Genomic DNA, 19,372 nt, shown 5'->3' with positions numbered 1-19,372 from the left:
TCGTGACAGTTTTACAACCACAGACAAGAGTGACCCTCGGAGGCATTAATCAAAGTAATGTTACTTTGAAAAACACGACCTCACTAGAATTTATGTTTATTCCGTGCACCAAATGAGCACACAGAGTCAAATAAACCTATAAAATGTGTTTATCAATGTCCAGTGTACTTTAAAGGAAAGGTTGGAAACACGCCCAGAAAGAGAAAAATAATGTCATTTTAGCAAAGAAACTAAACTAGGAATGGCGCGCGGAAGAGACTGTTGGAAAGAAGAGGTCCCTCGCTGAAGTGTCACCTTCCAAGGCTCTTCAACAGTTTGAGAGGGGTAAATGCGGGTGGGATGAGGGGCAGGTCTTGTGATGTGATGCCATGCCACGTGGCTGTGCCACACTCCGATGTGATCGAGGGCGAGTTGGGAGGGCCTTGTGGGGCGGTGCCAAGTGGCTGTACCACCCACAGGTGTGAACAAGGGTTAATTGAGAGGCAGGGACTTGGAGTGCAGTGCTACGGGGCTGTGCCACAGTTAGGTGTGAACCAGGGTGAGTTGAGAGGTATGGTCTTGTGGGTGGTGCCACGTGGCTGTGCCACACACAGATGTGAATAGGGTGAGCTGAGAGCCAGGGTCTTGTTGGTGGTGCCACACAAAGAGTGAGTTAATTGTGAGGGTCTTGTGGGCTCTGCCACACTTGCATGTAAAGGACGGTGAATTGAGGGGTAGGCTCAAGTGGCGTGGCGCCATGGGGCTGTGCCACACACCGGTGTTCACGAGGGAGAGTTAAGAGGTAGGATCTTGTGGGTAGTGCCACATGGCTGTGCCACACGTAGGTATGAAGGAGGGTGAGTTGAGTGGTAGAGTCTTGTGGTTGGGGCCACGTGGCTGTGCCACCCTTAGGTGTGAAGTAGGGTGAGTTGAGAGGTAGGGTCTTGTGGGGCGGTGCCACAGTCAGGTGTGATTGAGGGTGTGTTGAGAGGTAGGGCCATGTGGCGTGGTGCCAAGTGGCTGTGCCACACTCCGGTGTGATCGAGGGCGAGTTGGGAGGTAGGGCCTTGTGGGGCGGTGCCACGTGGCTGTACCATCCACAGGTGTGAACAAGGGTTAATTGAGAGGCAGGGACTTGGAGTGCAGTGCTACGGGGCTGTGCCACAGTTAAATGTGAACCAGGGTGAGTTGAAAGGTATGGTCTTGTGGGTGGTGCCACGTGGCTGTGCCACACACAGATGTGAATAGGGTGAGCTGAGAGCCAGGGTCTTCTTGGTGGTGCCACACAGAGTGAGTTGATTGTGAGGGTCTTGTGGGCTCTGCCACACTTGCATGTAAAGGACGGTGAATTGAGGGGTAGGCTCAAGTGGCGTGGCGCCATGGGACTGTGCCACACACCGGTGTTCACGAGGGAGAGTTAAGAGGTAGGATCTTGTGGGTAGTGCCATATGGCTGTGCCACACGTAGGTATGAAGGAGGGTGAGTTGAGTGGTAGAGTCTTGTGGTTGGGGCCACGTGGCTGTGTCACCCTTAGGTGTGAAGTAGGCTGTGTTGAGAGGTAGGGTCTTGTGGGGCTGTTGCACTCTTAGAAGTGAAGTAGGGTGAGTTGAGAGGTAGGGTCTTGTGGGGCGGTGCCACGTGGCTGTGCCACACTCAGGTGCGATTGAGGGTGTGTTGAGAGGTAGAGTCTTGTGGTTGGGGCCACGTGGCTGTGTCACCCTTAGGTGTGAAGTAGGCTGTGTTGAGAGGTAGGGCGTTGTGGCGTGGTGCCGAGTGGCTGTGCCACACACAGGTGTTCACGAGGGAGAGTTAAGAGGTAGGATCTTGTGGGTAGTGCCACATGGCTGTGCCACACGTAGGTATGAAGGAGGGTGAGTTGAGTGGTAGAGTCTTGTGGTTGGGGCCACGTGGCTGTGTCACCCTTAGGTGTGAAGTAGGGTGTGTTGAGAGGTAGGGTCTTGTGGGGCGGTGCCACGTGGCTGTGCCACAGTCAGGTGTGATTGAGGGTGTGTTGGGAGGTAGAGCCATGTGGGGCTGTGCCACACTTAGAAGTGAATGAGTGTGAGTTGAGAGGTAGGGTCTTGTGGGGCGGTGCCACGTGGCTGTGCCACACTCAGGTGTGATTGAGGATGAGTTGAGAGGCGGGGTCTTGTGGGTGGTGCCACACTCCGGTGTGAAGTAGGGTGTGTTGAGAGGTAGGGCCTTGTGGGGCGGTGCCACGTGGCTGTGCCACCCACAGGTGTGAACAAGGGTTAATTGAGAGGCAGGGACTTGTAGTGCAGTGCTACGTGGCTGTGCCACAGTCCGGTGTGATTGAGGGTGTGTTGAGTGGTAGGGCCGTGTGGCGTGGTGCCAAGTGGCTGTGCCACCCACAGGTGTGAACAAGGGTTAATTGAGAGGCAGGGACTTGTAGTGCAGTGCTACGTGGCTGTGCCACAGTTAGGTGTGAACCAGGGTGGGTTGAAAGGTAGGGCCTCGTGGCCTGGTACCACATGGCTGTGCCAAACTCAGTCTCTTAACACGCTTCCCCCGTCAGAGGGCAGAGCTACTGAGGTGAGACGTGTCTCAAGACATGGCATGTGGTGGGGCAGTGTGTGAGTGTGTGCAGGTGTGTGTGGGTGTATAAAACAGGTGTGAGCATGCAATGCGTCACTTGACATCAGGGGAATGGGGCACAGCATGGCATGGGTTGCACAGAGATTAACAGGTGCATCGTGGCATAGGGGAACAGGGAAATGAATTGGCAGGGATTGCATGCTAGGGACGGGCACATCAGGGCATGGCTGCCACATGGAGTAAACCGGCATAATGGCATAGCTAGAAGAAGGGAAAAACAGACTTCCTGGCAAAGGGATAGACAAGGGCACATCTTCCACTGATTGGCAGGTGAGGGAAATGGTCACATCATGGAAAGGTTGGCATATGGCGGAAGTGGAACACGTATAACACCGACTGGCAGGTGAGAGAAATGGTCACATCATGGAATGGTTGGCATATGGCGGAAGTGGAACACATAACTGTCATAAAGTGAACACTGGGTACCTCATAGAGAGGCTGGAACACAGGGCATGTGGAGCACATCATATCATGGCTGACAGGCGGGGCAAATGCACACATCACAGGGCTGGCTGGAGGGAGAGCCACCTGGCACACGTAGATGCCACGTGATGGGGTGCGTGGGAAGAGGTTGGCAATGATCTGCTCATGAAAATGAGAAGTTGAAATATGAGAAGAAAATTAGGACATTTTCGGAAAATAACCTGAAATTTTGGAACACCTTGACTTGCTAGAAATGAAAAACTGGCATTTACGTACAAATGCATGTAATTTAAGATAATAAACTGATGTTTCAGGTCAAAATTATGTTTTCTTGCTAAAAAGGGAAGCTGGCATTTGGAGGGGAAGGCGGTGTGATGGTCGGAAAGGACAGGGTGTGATGAAATGAGCATTTGCAAAATATCTTAAGCTGATATTTAGGTGATAAATCGCACTGAGTGAATGGCGGAATGATGCACGGCGGGTGAATCCAGAAAAGGTTCGTGCTGCACAATGATAGCTTCTTACAACTTTGTTATTACTGAGATAAGTGATGCATAAGGACGAGTGGGTAAAGTCAGTGCAGCCCTCCTCTGCTTTGGGAGCCAGGGAGACCTTCTAACCTAAGGTGTCCCCCCCTTCAAAGTGAGTTCTATATCATTTTATACAGCAAAATACCACCTTGAAAGGGCATCCTGTGCAAATGACAGACCGCGGAAAAAAGAAGTGGCAAGAGATTTCAGACTTAAAAAAGAAAAAAAAAATTCAGCTGTACTAGACTGCTGGCCCAGGTTATGTCAAGTGGGTGTTCAGCCACTTTTGTGGGGGAAATTGTCCTGTAAAATGCATTTTGCAGCATTTGTAAACCTCCAAGAGAACTTTAACCCTGGAGCAGTGCTTAATTTGTGCTTGTTGTTTCCGGTGCTGAGCCCCGGCACTTATTTTTGAGGGCCGAGGCTTATTCTTCTACCTCAAGCATTTGCTGCAAGCAAAACACACATATGGGAAAGACGGAGGAAGGGAAAATCGAAAAGGCGTCACAAAGGGAGAAACTGGAAAGCTGCAAGAGTGAGCTGAAGGGGCAGGGAGTGGCTGTAAATGGATTGAAGAGCCCCAAGATGGCTTCAAGATTAGGTCGCCTCAGCATTTCGTGTTCACACATTTAATTGCAGCAGCTGGGTGTTTAAGAGGAGGGCTTTGGGCACCGTCACCTTTTTATTTACAAATTAAGCACTGCCCGGGAGAGATTGAGGTTCGCCCTGCAGACTGTGAAGTACCTGTAGGCATGCAAGTGTGCATAAAGGTGACCCAGAAAAACAGGAGACATGAGATGTGAAGGCACAAAACCTGTTAATTCACAAACCGTTTTAAGGGAGAACTGCTTTACGCCTCAAGGCTCCTTCAAAGCGCCCTAGGTAAATGTCAAGAGATTGGTTGGCACAAGCAGTCCAACTGAATGCAAGGCAAGGTACCCTATCCAGGATACTCACTCACAACCTCTAGGTCTTAGTCAAAGGGCAGGCTGGGCCCCTCAGAACACCTCCATCGCCCTAACCAGCTTCTATCCCTCCTACCCCAAACGTTAGGCTGAAACTACTCCAAACTTAGGGCCTTGAAATCATAGGAAACTGCCTCCCTGGTTTGCAGTACAATCTTTTGCACATTAAGCCATTTTCCTAGAGGGTCCTCTCAACATTCATTCTTTTCCCATCTCTTTGCGGAGTTGCAAATTGACCCATGAGCTGTTCACATTTATTCTGACTGCATGAATACATCCTTCACTCTTTGTGAAGCTCTAAAACTCATCCCATGGTGTCATAAGGAAAGCAGTTTGTTGACAAAAAGATTTAAATATGGATTAGTATTCTGCTCATTGTATCATCTTCTAAAAGCATTCTCTCAATCTGATAATCAGTGGCGTGGGAAAACACCCCAGATCGCTGCACATACAGTCGGCTCCAGTCATAAAAGATTATCAGAGCCTTCTGTAAACATCTGCGGATTCCCTTTTCACTGGCAAGAGCAAAAGCCATTTTTGATGCCATTTGATGGAATCTGGTGCCCTCTTGTGGCCATTTTGAGATGGTGGTGTAAGGCAGCTGTATACAATGGCCTTAATGTTACATCAGTACTGCAAATTAAAGTTTATTAATGCAGAGAGCATATTCAGCAGAGTTAAGGGAACCAATATGCACCGAGAGCGGCTGACGACAGCTGCAACACTGACGTCCGATTGCTTCTCTGAAATATATCTTGGGAACCGTGTCCTGTCCAACTGCTTTGAATATTTGTTTCACATCCAGAGCTTATCACCAACAGCGGATAAAAAATTACTATTCACACGCCAGTGGCGAACAAGCGCTGTGAATCAGGACAGATTGCAGAGCCTTATCAGTTTCCGCTGCCGGTCATTTCTCTTATTCCTGCGTCAAAGGATGAGGCATTGCGAGCCAGGACTGCACTGGGGCCCTGTGGGAACTGCATCGGTGATGCATTAATGTTCATGGGTGATGGATGGATGGAGGAGGCAGCAGGAAATAGCAATCTATGGGACAGAACCTAGCACCAGTGTCTAGAGTATGAGAAATTATTGTTTTGTACTTTATAGAGCACTTCTATGTCATTTATCAACACTTTAGAGTGCTTTGAAAGTCTTGACTGAGAGAGGTAGACAGGAGGAGATGGGAACACAAGAAAAGAGAGCGAGTTATGGGATTAAAATGAAAGTGTGGGTGGAGGGGCAACAGGTTTGGTCGCGAGTAAGGATAGAAAGGCTGTGAAAACCCTTGAGAGGAAGGAGGAGTGAGGGATGAGGACAACAGGGTGAAGAACTGAAGGAGAGTGCATGGGAACAGCAGAGGAACAGAACTTTTTGTCTAACTCAGGTAAAATTACATTTTGCCGTTCATGTGCTCCCCCAGCCCCAAAAACAATAACAGTTTTTAGGTCATTTGTTGCAATTTGGAGTCAGGAGGCAGCTGCCGACAGCTATCTAATGTAGCACTAGCCCTGCTCCTGCAGCTCTCTTACGACCTCATATGCACACCATACACAACAGCAGAGATGAGAGCTGACAAGAGGGCCGGAGGGGAAGGTCTAAATCCCAAGGGAGTGCAAGAGCATCAACACTTCTACACAATGTTAGCAGAACATGAACTGCTTCTGGGGCTTAAATAATAAGGGTTAATACCCACTTAAGTGGGACTTATCACCCTCTGAAGGATGAAAGGCTGAATCATCCTGACTCGGATTGAACATGGGACCTGAAATTTGCACCCATCCCTGTGATAGCTAACTCTAAGACTTACCTTATCCCGACTCAGCAACACCCCATCCTCCCCAACAAGCAAATCTATGAACACAACAATTTAGGTCGAACTTGTTCACTACTCTGGTTTGAAAAGAGGATAATCAGGATTGTGCAGCGGGGCTGGGAAACCCTTTCCGTACAGGGTCACGACTGATTTGCTTATGACTGGGTCCAAACTGGGGTGATGTGGCGAGCAAAATTAAGACAGACCCAGCCAGCAAAATTCGGACAGACCCAGCCAACGCGTTTCGTCCTTAATGTTAGGACTTCATCAGGGTAGAACGCAGAATTCCTTTGTAATTCAAAGCATAGCTTGATAAATCTTTATCATGTTGTACATTGTTCGTTTCAGTCGCAGTGGACTCAAAGACCAAAGAGCTTCCTCTGTTACCCAAGATGTGTTCAAAGAGTGAGAACAGCAAGGAATTCTGCGTTTCCCTAATGAAGTCCCTACATTGGGGGCGAAACGAGTTGCCTGGGTCTGTCTGAATTGGATAAAAGATTTGTGAGTAAAGACAACAAAAAACAATTTGAAGAGTTGGATATTTATATGACTACATTTTTTTTCTTCTTGACCATCTGATCGGAAGTGACTTGGTGAGAATATTGGGATACAATTTTCCCTCCTACACTGAGAGCTCTCTATGGAAGGATTAGGTTTGTGGGCAGTCAAACCCCTAGGAGTGAGCACTGATGTTTATTGAACTCATATTTGGGGATACTGACCTGTGCAGTTTTCAGAAGTCACTACTGCCATTGGGAGGGCTAGAAACAGTTTTCATCACAACCTGAGGATCTAGGCACGAGGTAAAATTAACGATTACATATTAAACTAGTTGAGCGGATACTTGTGCTGAGGTTCCTGGCGCTATGTACTGACAGGCTCCCGTCTGACACCTCAACTCACTCAGGTGCAACACTTAACCACAAGGCAGTGGAATTAGTCAAATGCATAACTTCGGCTGGATAACTCTAAAATACCTGAATCCACCAACCCCACAAATCTAAACAGGAACCCGACCCACACCTCCAACACAACCACATCCACACCAAACTCGTGCACTCGGCACAGGGTCAAAGGGCACAGACATAGAAGAGTGCCTCTCCCCAAAAACACCAAACAGAGAAGGAGGAATCATTTGTTGATTATTCAGACAGGAAAGCTCAGTAGGTTAAAACACCAGCTGCGACGCATATAGGGTCTAAACGTCCAAGCTGCAACATATCAGGATCGGAAGACCCCACATCTTAACACCCAAATACCAACACTGCAACAAATATGACACAACCACCGCACCCAAGCAACTCACAGACATGAAGGGTGGTACAGAGGGCAGAAACTCACTCTAGAATCGCACAAGTACAAGAACCGCACCCAACACAAGCTGATCTTGTGCTACACACCCACTGCAGCTTCTGTTGGCACAAAACACATCACTGTAACCGTATCTTGGCACACAATGCACTCACACCACACTCCCATGTAATAACCCATCACCGAAGGACAGACAGATGCAACGTGTCACTCACAAAAACACTAAACACAGGCACTGTGTTTAAAAACCTACAGCAGTTATTACAGGCACAAAGCATACCCCTGTGAACAACTCTTGGCACACAACACTACCAGCAGAACAAAACATGCCAACACTCACTCAAACGAGACTGCCACAGACCAAAGGTCATGGAGATGCCAAGGGTCACTCACCAACTTCACAAAACACAACCAGAACTGGTCACCACACACACTATCACTTTAGCATAATATAATTTGATGTAATGTTTAAAATGCACCAACAAGCTGTATTTTATGGGTGTTTCTCCACTACAGTTCTCTGCTCTACCAACTGAGCTATTGAAGATGAATCATTCCTTTTCACACGTAAATCCATCAGACCACCCAAAGCAGCTGACACAACAGAGGCAGCAGGGCCCAGCCACATGAGAATGACACACACCGCAATCACACCTATGCAGCCCACAACTCCAAGGAACCAACATAAGGTGATATGTCATCACAGACTTTGTTCTCTTATTAATTCATTCACTATTTGGCACTGTGAAGTTGCAAATGAACCTCGCCTCTGCCACAATACTTTGTTCGGAAGTGGGCTGCTCAGGTTCTGTTTTTAGGACTAAAGATATTAAGAAACATCTGTAAGTTATCCAGGTATGGCTTCACGCTAGGTTAAAAATAAGGCTCCCAGTTTTCCATTTTTAGAGATTTATTTTACAGATTAATACAGACATAGCTATTATTTCCCTGTGTGTATTTATTTTTAAATATGGATAAAAACGGAAATTAGGCTGTTTTTTGAGTGATTGTAAATGCGGTCAGTCGTGACTACCTGCACAATAGCTCTGTGGATTGACAGGCAAAGGATCCAAAAAAGAGAGAAATGTTCTGATTTAGAACTTGGTGGACAGGTTACTCTGTCAAAACGGTGACAGACATTCTGTCCTCCAAAATCTATATTCTATGGGATTAAGATTTCGGTGGACGGGATTTCAGTCACTGCTGTGACAGAGTAACCTGTACACGCAGTTGTCAATCAGGCCCAAACTTTCCTAGTGATGCTTAAACACCTGCAGGGGTACAAGTTTTCACACCAGTGTATTAGTTTATCACTTTTGGGTAGTCATGTCATCGAAACGGGTCAGGTGTTTGTGTCCGAGTGTACATTCATTGCTTAAATAAACGTAGAAAAATACTAGTCACTTAATTTTTTCACAAAATTCTGAATAAATATGGGTAAGTACAGATACAAGTATTAAAAAATAAATAGGGAAAATTTACTATCATAAAACCAGGAGCCCTGGTTAAACATCTGTGGCTAACGTTTAACTCTTTGGCACGTTTTAAGCTGGCACACTGGTTGGTTGTAAGAGAAGGGCACATTTGTGCTGCACCAAATGGCTAAAATTGTAAAGTTCAACAGATGTGAGTTCACAAAAACAGAATACCCACACACTGCAAAATTCAACTGAACACCAAAACCCACATTTTTCTCTATCCATAAAACCAAAACAGCACTAATTGGCACACAATTGACCTCACCTACACAGCACTAAAGACAGAGGATGTAATGGAACTTGTAATATGGCGGATGGGATAGCCATCCCATTTGGGATGAAATAACCCCCTTTGCCAAACTCATAATGATGCCCTAAATATCTAGACTGGAACAGACAAATCAAAAACATGCAATACCCCACTGCTCCACGGTGGCCACCCCTAAACCCACCCAGAACTTCAACCCCCAATCCTACATTCCAGCACTCAGCCATCACAGGAGAACCCACCACAGACACCAACAGCTCATTCTCTTACAGTCAACAAAGCACAAAGGGCTATACAGATAAACATGTTTCACTTAACAGTAAATCCCAACTAAAACGTAACGCACCAGAAGCATCACCATTGCATGCAAACACAGCACCTAGAGCCATACAGATGACGTGTAGCTCTTCAGCTCCAATACAAGCATCCTTGGTTATCAAAACCCACAATACAATTGTTCACTAAAGCAGCTGAACCTTTTTAGATGCACCACACTTATGAAACCACCAAAGCAAAAATTTCTCAAATACATGGCAACATAACACATTTTATCAGCAACAAACACAGAACATTTGCCTCCTAGGTGACAGATCCTTACCAGCAGATGTCCTATAAGATACTGAAACATACACACTGCATGTACTGCCTCAACACCCACTAAAATAACGGTGCACTCCACCCCCCCACACTCCCACCCGTGTTGTTTCATCACTCTCAATGCATAGTGCCATCAAGTAACCTTCTTGCAATGTCACACTCAACAAAACACTCGCCAACGTCTGCCCTGCCTTCAGATCCTCACATCAACTGTCCATCCACAATCCCATCTCAACACCACCTTGTGTGCACACAGCCAACGCAGCACCAAACCCTCCGTAACCACTTACCAGCGTGTTGCTATCCCACCACTTTATAAATCAGGATAACCATTTATCAGAGCATCTTCTTGCTTACAGATAAGTTAACCAAGTTTACCCACCTAGGTACGAGTCCTTACTAACCTTCTCAAAGTTGTGGTGCACTGTTCCCTCCAGAAGACCTATGCCCTTCAGAGAAGAACCAGTAGGCCGCACCAGTGACCGACTCTCAATTACACATACATGGGTATAACAACAGTAGGTGCAAGGCCATTACCTGTGATAAGCTCCCGGACCTCCATATCGTTGGTCTTCCTGAGGAGCCGGATGAGTGCCGGGATGCCGTCGCAGTTCTTGATGGACACCTTATTCTCATTGTCCCGGCCATAGGAGATGTTGCGCAGTGCGCCGCAGGCCTTGCGGTGCACTTCGTGCTTGGGGTGGTCGAGCAGCCCGACGAGGATGGGGATACCCTTCAGGTGGCGCACTTCCTTCTTGATCTTGTCGTTCTCGTAGCAGAGGTGCTGCAGGTAGGCCGCCGCATTCGACTTGACGGGGTCGATGGGGTGGTGCAGCATGGCGATAACTTCAGGCAGGTCGGGGTCCCGCCAGCGGGGGTCCTTGCGCATGCTGTCGATAGAAGGCGAGCGCTTGCCCAGCCGGTCAATGCTCGCTAGACTGCCCTTCTCGGGCTGCGCCAGAGGGGCTGCGTAACCTCCATGTAGGTATGGGATTCTCTCATCGATAAGATCTGACTCGATCGGGTCATCGTAGCCCCTGGTGACACAAGAAACACAGCAGATTTTAAAATATTGCTCAGTGAGGACCATTAGCACAGCCATCTCCTGTACCAAAAGTTCTCAGTATCACTTATGAATAAGGCTCCCAGTTTTCAGTTTTTACTGATTATTACAGATAAATACAGCCAGAAAACCGTGTGTTTCCTGTCTATATTTATTTTTAAAAGGTGGAAAAATACAGAAAATTTGACTTCTTTAGATGAACTCCCTATGCAGTCATTCATAAATTCCATGTCAACAGCTGTGCAGGCAAACAGCACGAGGATTTTAAAAATGGTATACGATTTCCTTAAATGACTGCATAACTCAACATATGTTTGTGCTATAATGCATTTTTTTCACATGGGTGTAAATATTTATTATATTTGGCTACGTTATGTGCTAAAACCAGACAATAAGCAAAGAATGAGTGCACATTTATTGGTTAAGTAAATGTGGAATTATACAAATTACTTTATTTATTCACCAAACACAAAATAAATATGGATAAATACCTGTAAGAGAGCCGAAAATTAATCTGCATAAGTACAGACGGAAATGTTAAAAAAAGAAATACCATAAAACCAGGAGTCCTACATATGAACCAGCTACTGCTTGCCAACTTGGCGCGCCCAAGGAGCTGTTTGCTCCATATATGTTCTACAATCAGCAGTCTGCACTGAAAACAGTAGAGACTGAAAAGGGACACTGGCCTCCAGCCATTGCTTTTCTAACCGGAAGTGGCTCCAACGGGACAATTATCACTTTACAAATCAATCCATAATGGCCTCATTCACAAAGCTATTTATGCACCACAGTCTGACCAAGGTGTGCAAATACCAACATTTACCGACACACAAATTCATTTTTGCGGTTCACAAAACTAAACATGCATTCATAAACTAATTTACTCACGCTCAAAATTACATCAGTGTGGCCTTTCTTAAAGTAGAAATAAAACTTGTGAGGGGCGGGGCTTGCTGATAAAGGGAGGCGCACCAGCATAAATTGGTGAACCTGCACCCACTGGCAAGTTTTTTTTTTTTTTTGAAAATACAAGCTTTTTGCAGGTTGTAACCCACCCTGAAAATGGCAAGTTCAAAGAACGTTTATAATTATTAATGTAAGCTACCTTAATGGTTTGCACTGTGATGTATGACGATGAAATTAGTTTTTCGACCAGTCAATAAACTTTAACTAGTCATTAACTTACTCCCACCGAGGTCAAGAAGGATTAATTCCTCCACGACAAAAAATATTTTCCCTGTGGCGACCAAAAGTAGCTATGTGCAGCTGCACTTGCGTGGCGCATTTACGCATATATTTGCTACACAAGCAGTTGTGGCTACACATGGGAGTAACATGGGGTCACCGGGAATTCAAGACGTATCGTGCAACTCTTGCAGATTCCCGGGTGGGGCCCGAGCATCCTTTGTGAATTCCACTGTAGGTGGCAGTTTCTAAACGTGTAGGCCTAAGTACACAGGACTGGCACAGCAGATGTTTAAATGCAAAAGAAAAGGGGCGTGGCTAGATTTTTGCAACAGAAGAAATAAAATGTGCCTTTGCCCCCATACGGTCATTTAACTGCAATGATTTGCAAAATGCAAAGTTTGCTTTTAAAAAGTGATTTTAAATTAAACGGAAGGGTCACAGACGGGGAACCAGGGGCCAGCTATAGCCTCACAGCGCCTTGGCGAGCGTGCTCGTGACGTGGAAGGTGCCTGGCCAATCGTTGATGGCCATGGGTTGGCCAATGCTGGGGGTGACGACAGAATGCCTGAGTCCTTTAAACACAACCTCAGAGCTGATCTGTTTGTGATGGGAGTTGTGTCCAAATAAGGATACCAAGCTGTGCAGGAAACGCACAAATCGGCTCTTTCCCACATTTCACCAGAAACAAAAACCCTGGAAAACTGGTTGGAATGAAGCAAAACGGGAGGTAACAGAATCACAACTCAGACTCTGCAAGTTAGGCCTCATTCGAAGCAAGAAAACTCGGAATATGGAGGGAATATTGTACATTCTAAATGTTGCACTCTATGGTTTTGGGATTTACACTGTGGGGTATCGAATAAAAAAAAAAAGCTCACACGAATTTTTTCGTCCTGATTTTTTTGCAGAGAATTTACCAAATATCTTTATATGAGGTGGTCAAACCACGCGCAGGTCACACTATTAACACGGCCCAACATCAGAGCATTTAGTTGAAGAACATTAGAACGATGAGGTGTCAAACCTACTATGGTATGGGTTACATACAAGACACATGAACCTTATGGTTTCTTGGTCTTTCCGAGAAAACCCAACCCCAGTGGGGAGGCAGGTGGCAAACACAATCTAACCAGATATTGGATCATATGGCGACTGATGCTGCTGCTGCAGGAATAATGGAAGACTGTTACTCAAAGTGGGGGCCAGAACCAAGCATGAGACCCCCCACCCTCCCCTCTTTCCCTTGAGTGTGTACTTCTCTCTCTTGTTCTGAGTGAAAGGCTGACAAGGCGAGGTAAGTGGTGGTCCCCAAAAATAGGTGCCGGCGGTCCCTACCAGCAAGCACCGGCTCAAATTAAGCATTTCATGGGTTGTGCAGCAATCCACAGTCAACCTCTGCTGTAACCACTGTGCCTTGATGGAAGTAGGCATGGTGAAGCGCAAGTGCGGCCCGTCCTTTAAGGCAGGGGGGCCACCCCCCCCCACCTTTTGCCCCTCATGAAGAGTGTCTGTCAGGCTGAACAAAGGTCAGCCTGACAGACACTCTTCATTTTCAGCTCAGACATCCAGGAGTGAGACATCCGTGATAGACTCCTGGCTGCCTGAGCTGAACTTTGCTGGGCTGAGGAGGTCACAGCTCCTATGGGCGTGACCTCCTCGGCTCAGCAAAGGTGCCTCGAGGCCCTCCCCTGGGTGACGAGGAAAGCATCACCCATTGACTTCGACCTGGGCGCTTCAGGTTTAAGTCCTGAAGAGCCCAGGGGGAGTGTCAATCAGTGACACTTCGTCACATAGTTGGGTGGGGTCAGCAGTCTCACTGACCCCATCCTACTCTGTGACAGGGCTGGGACTGCTGCCTTCCCTCATTGGTTGACCTAAGGTCAGCCAATGAGGGAAGGCAGCAGTCCCAATCCTTCTGGGACCTCGAGGCTGAAGGTAAGTGTGTGTGATGTTTTAAAATGAATGTTTGGTGCGTGCATGTTTGAATGTTATGAGTGTTGTTAATGGATGTGAGTGCGTAAGAATGAGTGTGTGTGATCTTTGAAAATGAATGTTTGGTGCGTGCGTGCATGTTTGAAGCGTGTGTGGTTTTTTTTTGTGTTTTTTTCCCCGCCTGCCCGCCTCCCTCCTAAAGCAGCCGGCTGCCACTGGTGAAGCTGCTTGTGGGTTCAGAAAGGAGAAGTAATAGAGATGACGGCCAAGAGGGGTAACCGTAAGACTTAGAAAAGAAGAAAAAAGCAGGCGACGAGCAGTAGCCGAAAATGAAGAATAAATAACCGTGAACAAAAAAAAGGAGGAGTAACTGAAAACAAAGAAAAATAAATAACTGGGAATAAATAAAAGGCGAAATAATTGAAAATGAAGACAAATATGTTTAAGAATGAATGAAAGGAAAAATAACTAGGTACAAAGTAGAGCAATAGTAACTGGGAACAACAAAAAAATGAGAAAGTGAAATGAAGAACTTTGAGTGAAGATAAGAAGGGGTAACTGGAAACCAAACAACAGATGATAAACTGGAAACCGAACAACAGATGATAAACTGGAAATCAAGAAAAGGACGAGCAACTGTTACCTCCTGTGGAAGATAAAGCGAACCTCCGATGGCTGAAATAACCTCGAAAAAATGTTAACTGTTTTCTTCAATTTCTCTCCAGAGCTTATTTCCTTTCCATTTCAGATATTTATGTAATAAGTCTGTTGAGATTACACTGGTGAGACGTTGACTTTAAATTGACCTTTTCTATATACCTTTTGAGAGACATTGTTTATTTTTTTCTTTTGTAATAAGTCTGTTAAATTAAATGTAATATTGTAACTAAAAGTCTATTTAACTGGAATGGAAACAACGTTAAACCTTTTCTTGCTGTGTATGTCTTTGTGAGCCACAGATTTTTATTTTTATGTTTACAACTCAAAATTCATCTTGGGCTTCCTGGTCGGTCGGTGTTCTAGTTGCTACCATCAATCTCTAATCTTCACATAAGATAATTACACTTATTTTAGTATTTTAACAAAGAAAGTTTTGGTTCATTTTAGTTTTTCCCCCCCCCCTCTCTCGTCTCATTTTCTTTTCCTTGAACTCCCTAAATCTCGAACCCTCACTCGTTACGTGTAATAACTGTTGATTCCCACTTTTATCAGTGGCTCTTTCCCACATTTCACCAGAAACAAGAACCCTAGAAAACTGGTTGGAATGAAGCAAAACGGGAGGTAACAAACAATCAAAACTCCGACTCTGCAAGCTAGGCCTCATTCGAAGGAAGAAAACTCGGAATATGGGGGAATATTGCAAACTGTAAACCTTGCACCCTATGGGTTTGGTATTTACACTGTGGGGTATTGCATAAAAAAAAAAAAACACACACACACGGGACACAGAATGAGGTCCTGATTTGTTTTGCCGAGAATTTACCAAATATCTTTAAATAAGGTGGTCAAACCACGCGCAGGTCACACTATTAACATGGCCCAACATCAGAGCATTTAGTTGAAGAACATTACAATGATGAGGTGTCAAACCTACTATTCTATGGGTTACACACAAGACACATGAGCATTATGGTTTCTTGGTTTTTCAGAGAAAACCCAATCCCAGTCTGATGCTGCTGCAGGAATACTGGAAGACTGTTACTTAAAGTGGGGGCCAGAACCAAGCATGAGACCCCCCCCCACCTTTCTTTCCCTGTAGTGCGTATTCCTCTCTCTCTTGCTCCGAGTGAAAGGCTGACGAGGCGAGCTAAGTGGTGGTCCCTAAAAATAAGTGCCGGTGGTTCCTACCAGCAAGCACCGGCTCAAATTAAGCATTGCATGGTTGCACAGCAATCCAGAGTCAACCTTCTGCTGTAGCCACTGTGGCTTGATGGAAGTAACCAGGGTGAGGCAGACTGTGGGATCTGAACAGAAGTAATAGAGATGAAGGCCAAGAGGGGTAACTGTAAGACTTAGAAAAGGAGGAAAAACTAGAAAACGAGGAAAGGAGCAGTAACCGAATATGAAGACAAATAAATACCTGGGAATTAATAAAAGCAGAAGTAATTGAAAATGAAGAAAAATATTTAAGAATGACTAAAAGGAGAAATAAGGTACAAAGTAGAGCAATTGTAACTGGGAACAACACAAGAATCAGAAACTGAAAGGAAGAACTTTGAGAGAAGATAAGAAGGGGTAACTGGAAACCAAGCAACAGATGATAAACCGGAAACCAAGAAAAGGACAAGCAACTGTTACTTCCTGTGGAAGATAAAACGAACCTCCGATGGCTGAAATAACCTCGAAAAAATGTTTTAACTGTTTTCTTCAATTTCTCTCCAGAGTTCCTTTATATTCCTTCAACACATTTCAGATATTTATGTAATAAGTCTGTTGGGATTACATTGATGAGATGTTGACTAAGTTGAACTTTTCTATATACCTTTCGATAGACAGCCTTTATTTTTTCTTTTGTAATAAGTCTGTTAAATTAAATGTAATATTGTAACTAAAAGTCTATTTAACTGGAATAGAAACAACTTTAAACTTTTTCTTGTCGTGTGCGTCTTTGTGAGCCACAGATTTTTGTTTTTATGTTTACAACTCAAAATTCATCTTGGGCTTCCTGGTCGGTCGGTGTTCTAGTTGCTACCATCAATCTCTAATCTTAACCTAAGATAATTACACTTATTTTAGTATTTTAACAAAGAAAGTTTTGGTTCATTTTAGTTTCCCCCCCCCCCCCCCTCTCGCCTCATTTTCTTTTCCTTGAACTCCCTAAATCTCGAACCCTCACTCGTTACCAGTGTAATAACTGTTGATTTCCACTTTTATCATTGGGTCTTTCCCACATTTCAGCAGAAACAAAAACCCTGGAAAACTGGTTGGAATGAAGCAAAACGGGAGGTAACAATCAATCAAAACCCCAACTCTGCAAGTCAGGCCTCATTCGAAGGAAGAAAACTCGGAATATGGAGGGAATATTGCACACTGTAAACCTTGCACCCTATGGTTTTGGTGTCTACTCTGGGGGTATTGCATAAAAAAAAAAAAAAACACATGGGACACAGAATAAGGTCCTGATTGTTTTTGTAGAGAATTCCCCAAATATATACAAGGTAGTCAGTACTTAAAGGCCTAGTGGGTGAAAGCTCTCTCTGTTGCTGGGTCTATCCAGAAACCCCCTTTCTTTGTAATTGGTCCCGTTTAAAGAGCTCCAATCCCTTGCTGGGGGTCTCTCGAGCCACCAGGACAGAAAGAGGGCGCGTGGCTCTAACTGCAGGTTTTAGCATTTTCGGTTCCCTCCCAGGGTCCATGCATGGGGAAATCAACCTAGGAAAAGGAACCAGGATCTGGAATTCACTCCCTCCAAATCTGCGCACGAGGACCTCGCTGACCACTTTAGAAAGGGACCTGAAAGCCCTTCCCTTCCACCCGCATGTTACCTAAAACACAGTAATCAAAACCTGGCCGGGGCCTCTAGATTACCTCAACAGACCTCCTCCAACCCTGTATGCCCTTTTATGGCCATATATATCTTTTGTACACTTTGTATAGTACTGCAATCTTTTTATGGCCATATACACTGTTTCTACACTCTGTATAGCCTTTTTATGGCTATATATATATATGTGTACACTCTGTATACTGCCTGGACCTTTTTATGGCAGTATACACAGTTTCTCCACTCTGTATACTACCTCAAACGTTTTACAGCCATATATATCTTGTATATACTACCTCAACAGTTTTACAGCTGTATATTGCCTCAAACCTTTTAAGGCCATATACACCGTTTCTATACTCATACTACCTGAGCCTGTTTACGAACATATATGTCTTGTGTACACTCTGTATACTACCTCAACATTTTAACAGCTGTATATTACCTTTTGTGCACTCACTATACTTCCTCAACCGTTTTACGGCCATATGTACCTTTTGTAAACTCTGTATACTATCTCAACCTTTTTATAGTAAATACACCTTTTGTGCACTCTCTGTACTACCTCAACATTTTTAGAGCCATATACATCTTGTGTACACTCTCTGTACTACCTCAACAGTTTTACAGCTGTATATTGCCTGAAACTTTTTATGGCCGTATACACCGTTTCTCCACTCTGTGTACTACCTCAAACTTTTTACAGCCATATATATCTTATGTATTGTATTGTATTGTAATCGTAATTATATAGCGCTTACTACCCCTGACGAGGCGTCAAAGCGCTTTTCGGTGAGTAGCACGCTACTCTGGAACCCAACAAGAATTAGTGATGGATTAGTATCGGGGAATAATGAGTACAGTTTTAGTATTATTATGAGTTCATTTGAGCCGTGGATATGAGACTGGAGTAATGGAGGGGTGGAGGAGGAAAGAAATCCAGAAGTGTTAATTGGGAGTATATCCCTCATTTACTCAACCCAAAGGCTTGGGATGAGTAAAGGGGGGTGGAGGAGGGAAGAGTATGTGGAAGGGTTAGGGAGACCATAGTAGCAGGGTGAGATAAATGCGGGAGAATTTAGTAGGTTTGTTTGGGAGGTCACGGTAGTAGAGTGAGGTTTGGTGAGCTAAATGCGAAAGAGGAGGGAAGAGCTTAGGCAGAGTTATTTAGGAGATGAAAGTAGTAGAAAGGATTTGGGATGAGTCAGAGTGAGAATGGAGGATAGTTTGATAGAGATATGACATATGATGATGGGTAGATAAGTGTGATACGATGAGAGCAGGAATTCATAGATATCTAGTATAACAACCCACCCAGGAGCCATGCAATGACCTACGAACATGCCAAGCACAGAAACATATACACATACATATATATATATATATACATACATACGCACACACATACAAACACACATGAATACACACAAGCACATACAATACATATTTAGAACCATGGGTAAAATATACTTAGTCAAACAGGTTTAAAGAGTGTGTGTGTATTTTATTGTTATGACATAGTAGCAACACATTTTCGAAAGAAACTATACATAACTAGAAATATACACATAATCTGAAATAAAATATTTATCAACATAGGCATATGCAGTTCATAGTTGTTTGAATATGGTGGTTATGAAGGAAAGAGTAGTTTTCTGAAGACAAGATAGTTATCTGTGGATCTTATATTTGGGACAATGAATTCCATAGTTTGGCTGC

General features: G+C 44.8%; 1 protein-coding gene across 7 annotated transcripts in view; it reads right to left on the bottom strand.

Moving 5' to 3' along the window:
- ARVCF (ARVCF delta catenin family member) overlaps positions 1-19,372 on the bottom strand; it is a 442,211-nt gene that overhangs the window by 159,108 nt on the left and 263,731 nt on the right. For all 7 annotated transcript variants that reach the window (XM_069215286.1, XM_069215288.1, XM_069215290.1 and 4 more), the window contains exon 4: positions 10,521-11,020. In XM_069215286.1, the coding sequence (XP_069071387.1) occupies positions 10,521-11,020 (500 nt within the window). The remainder of the gene's footprint in view (positions 1-10,520; positions 11,021-19,372) is intronic.

The sequence above is a fragment of the Pleurodeles waltl genome, chromosome 11 (assembly GCF_031143425.1).
Source record: "Pleurodeles waltl isolate 20211129_DDA chromosome 11, aPleWal1.hap1.20221129, whole genome shotgun sequence".
NCBI classification, from domain to species: domain Eukaryota; kingdom Metazoa; phylum Chordata; class Amphibia; order Caudata; family Salamandridae; genus Pleurodeles; species Pleurodeles waltl.
Note: the sequence above shows the minus strand (reverse complement) of the source record. Positions and strands in the feature narration are given on the sequence as shown.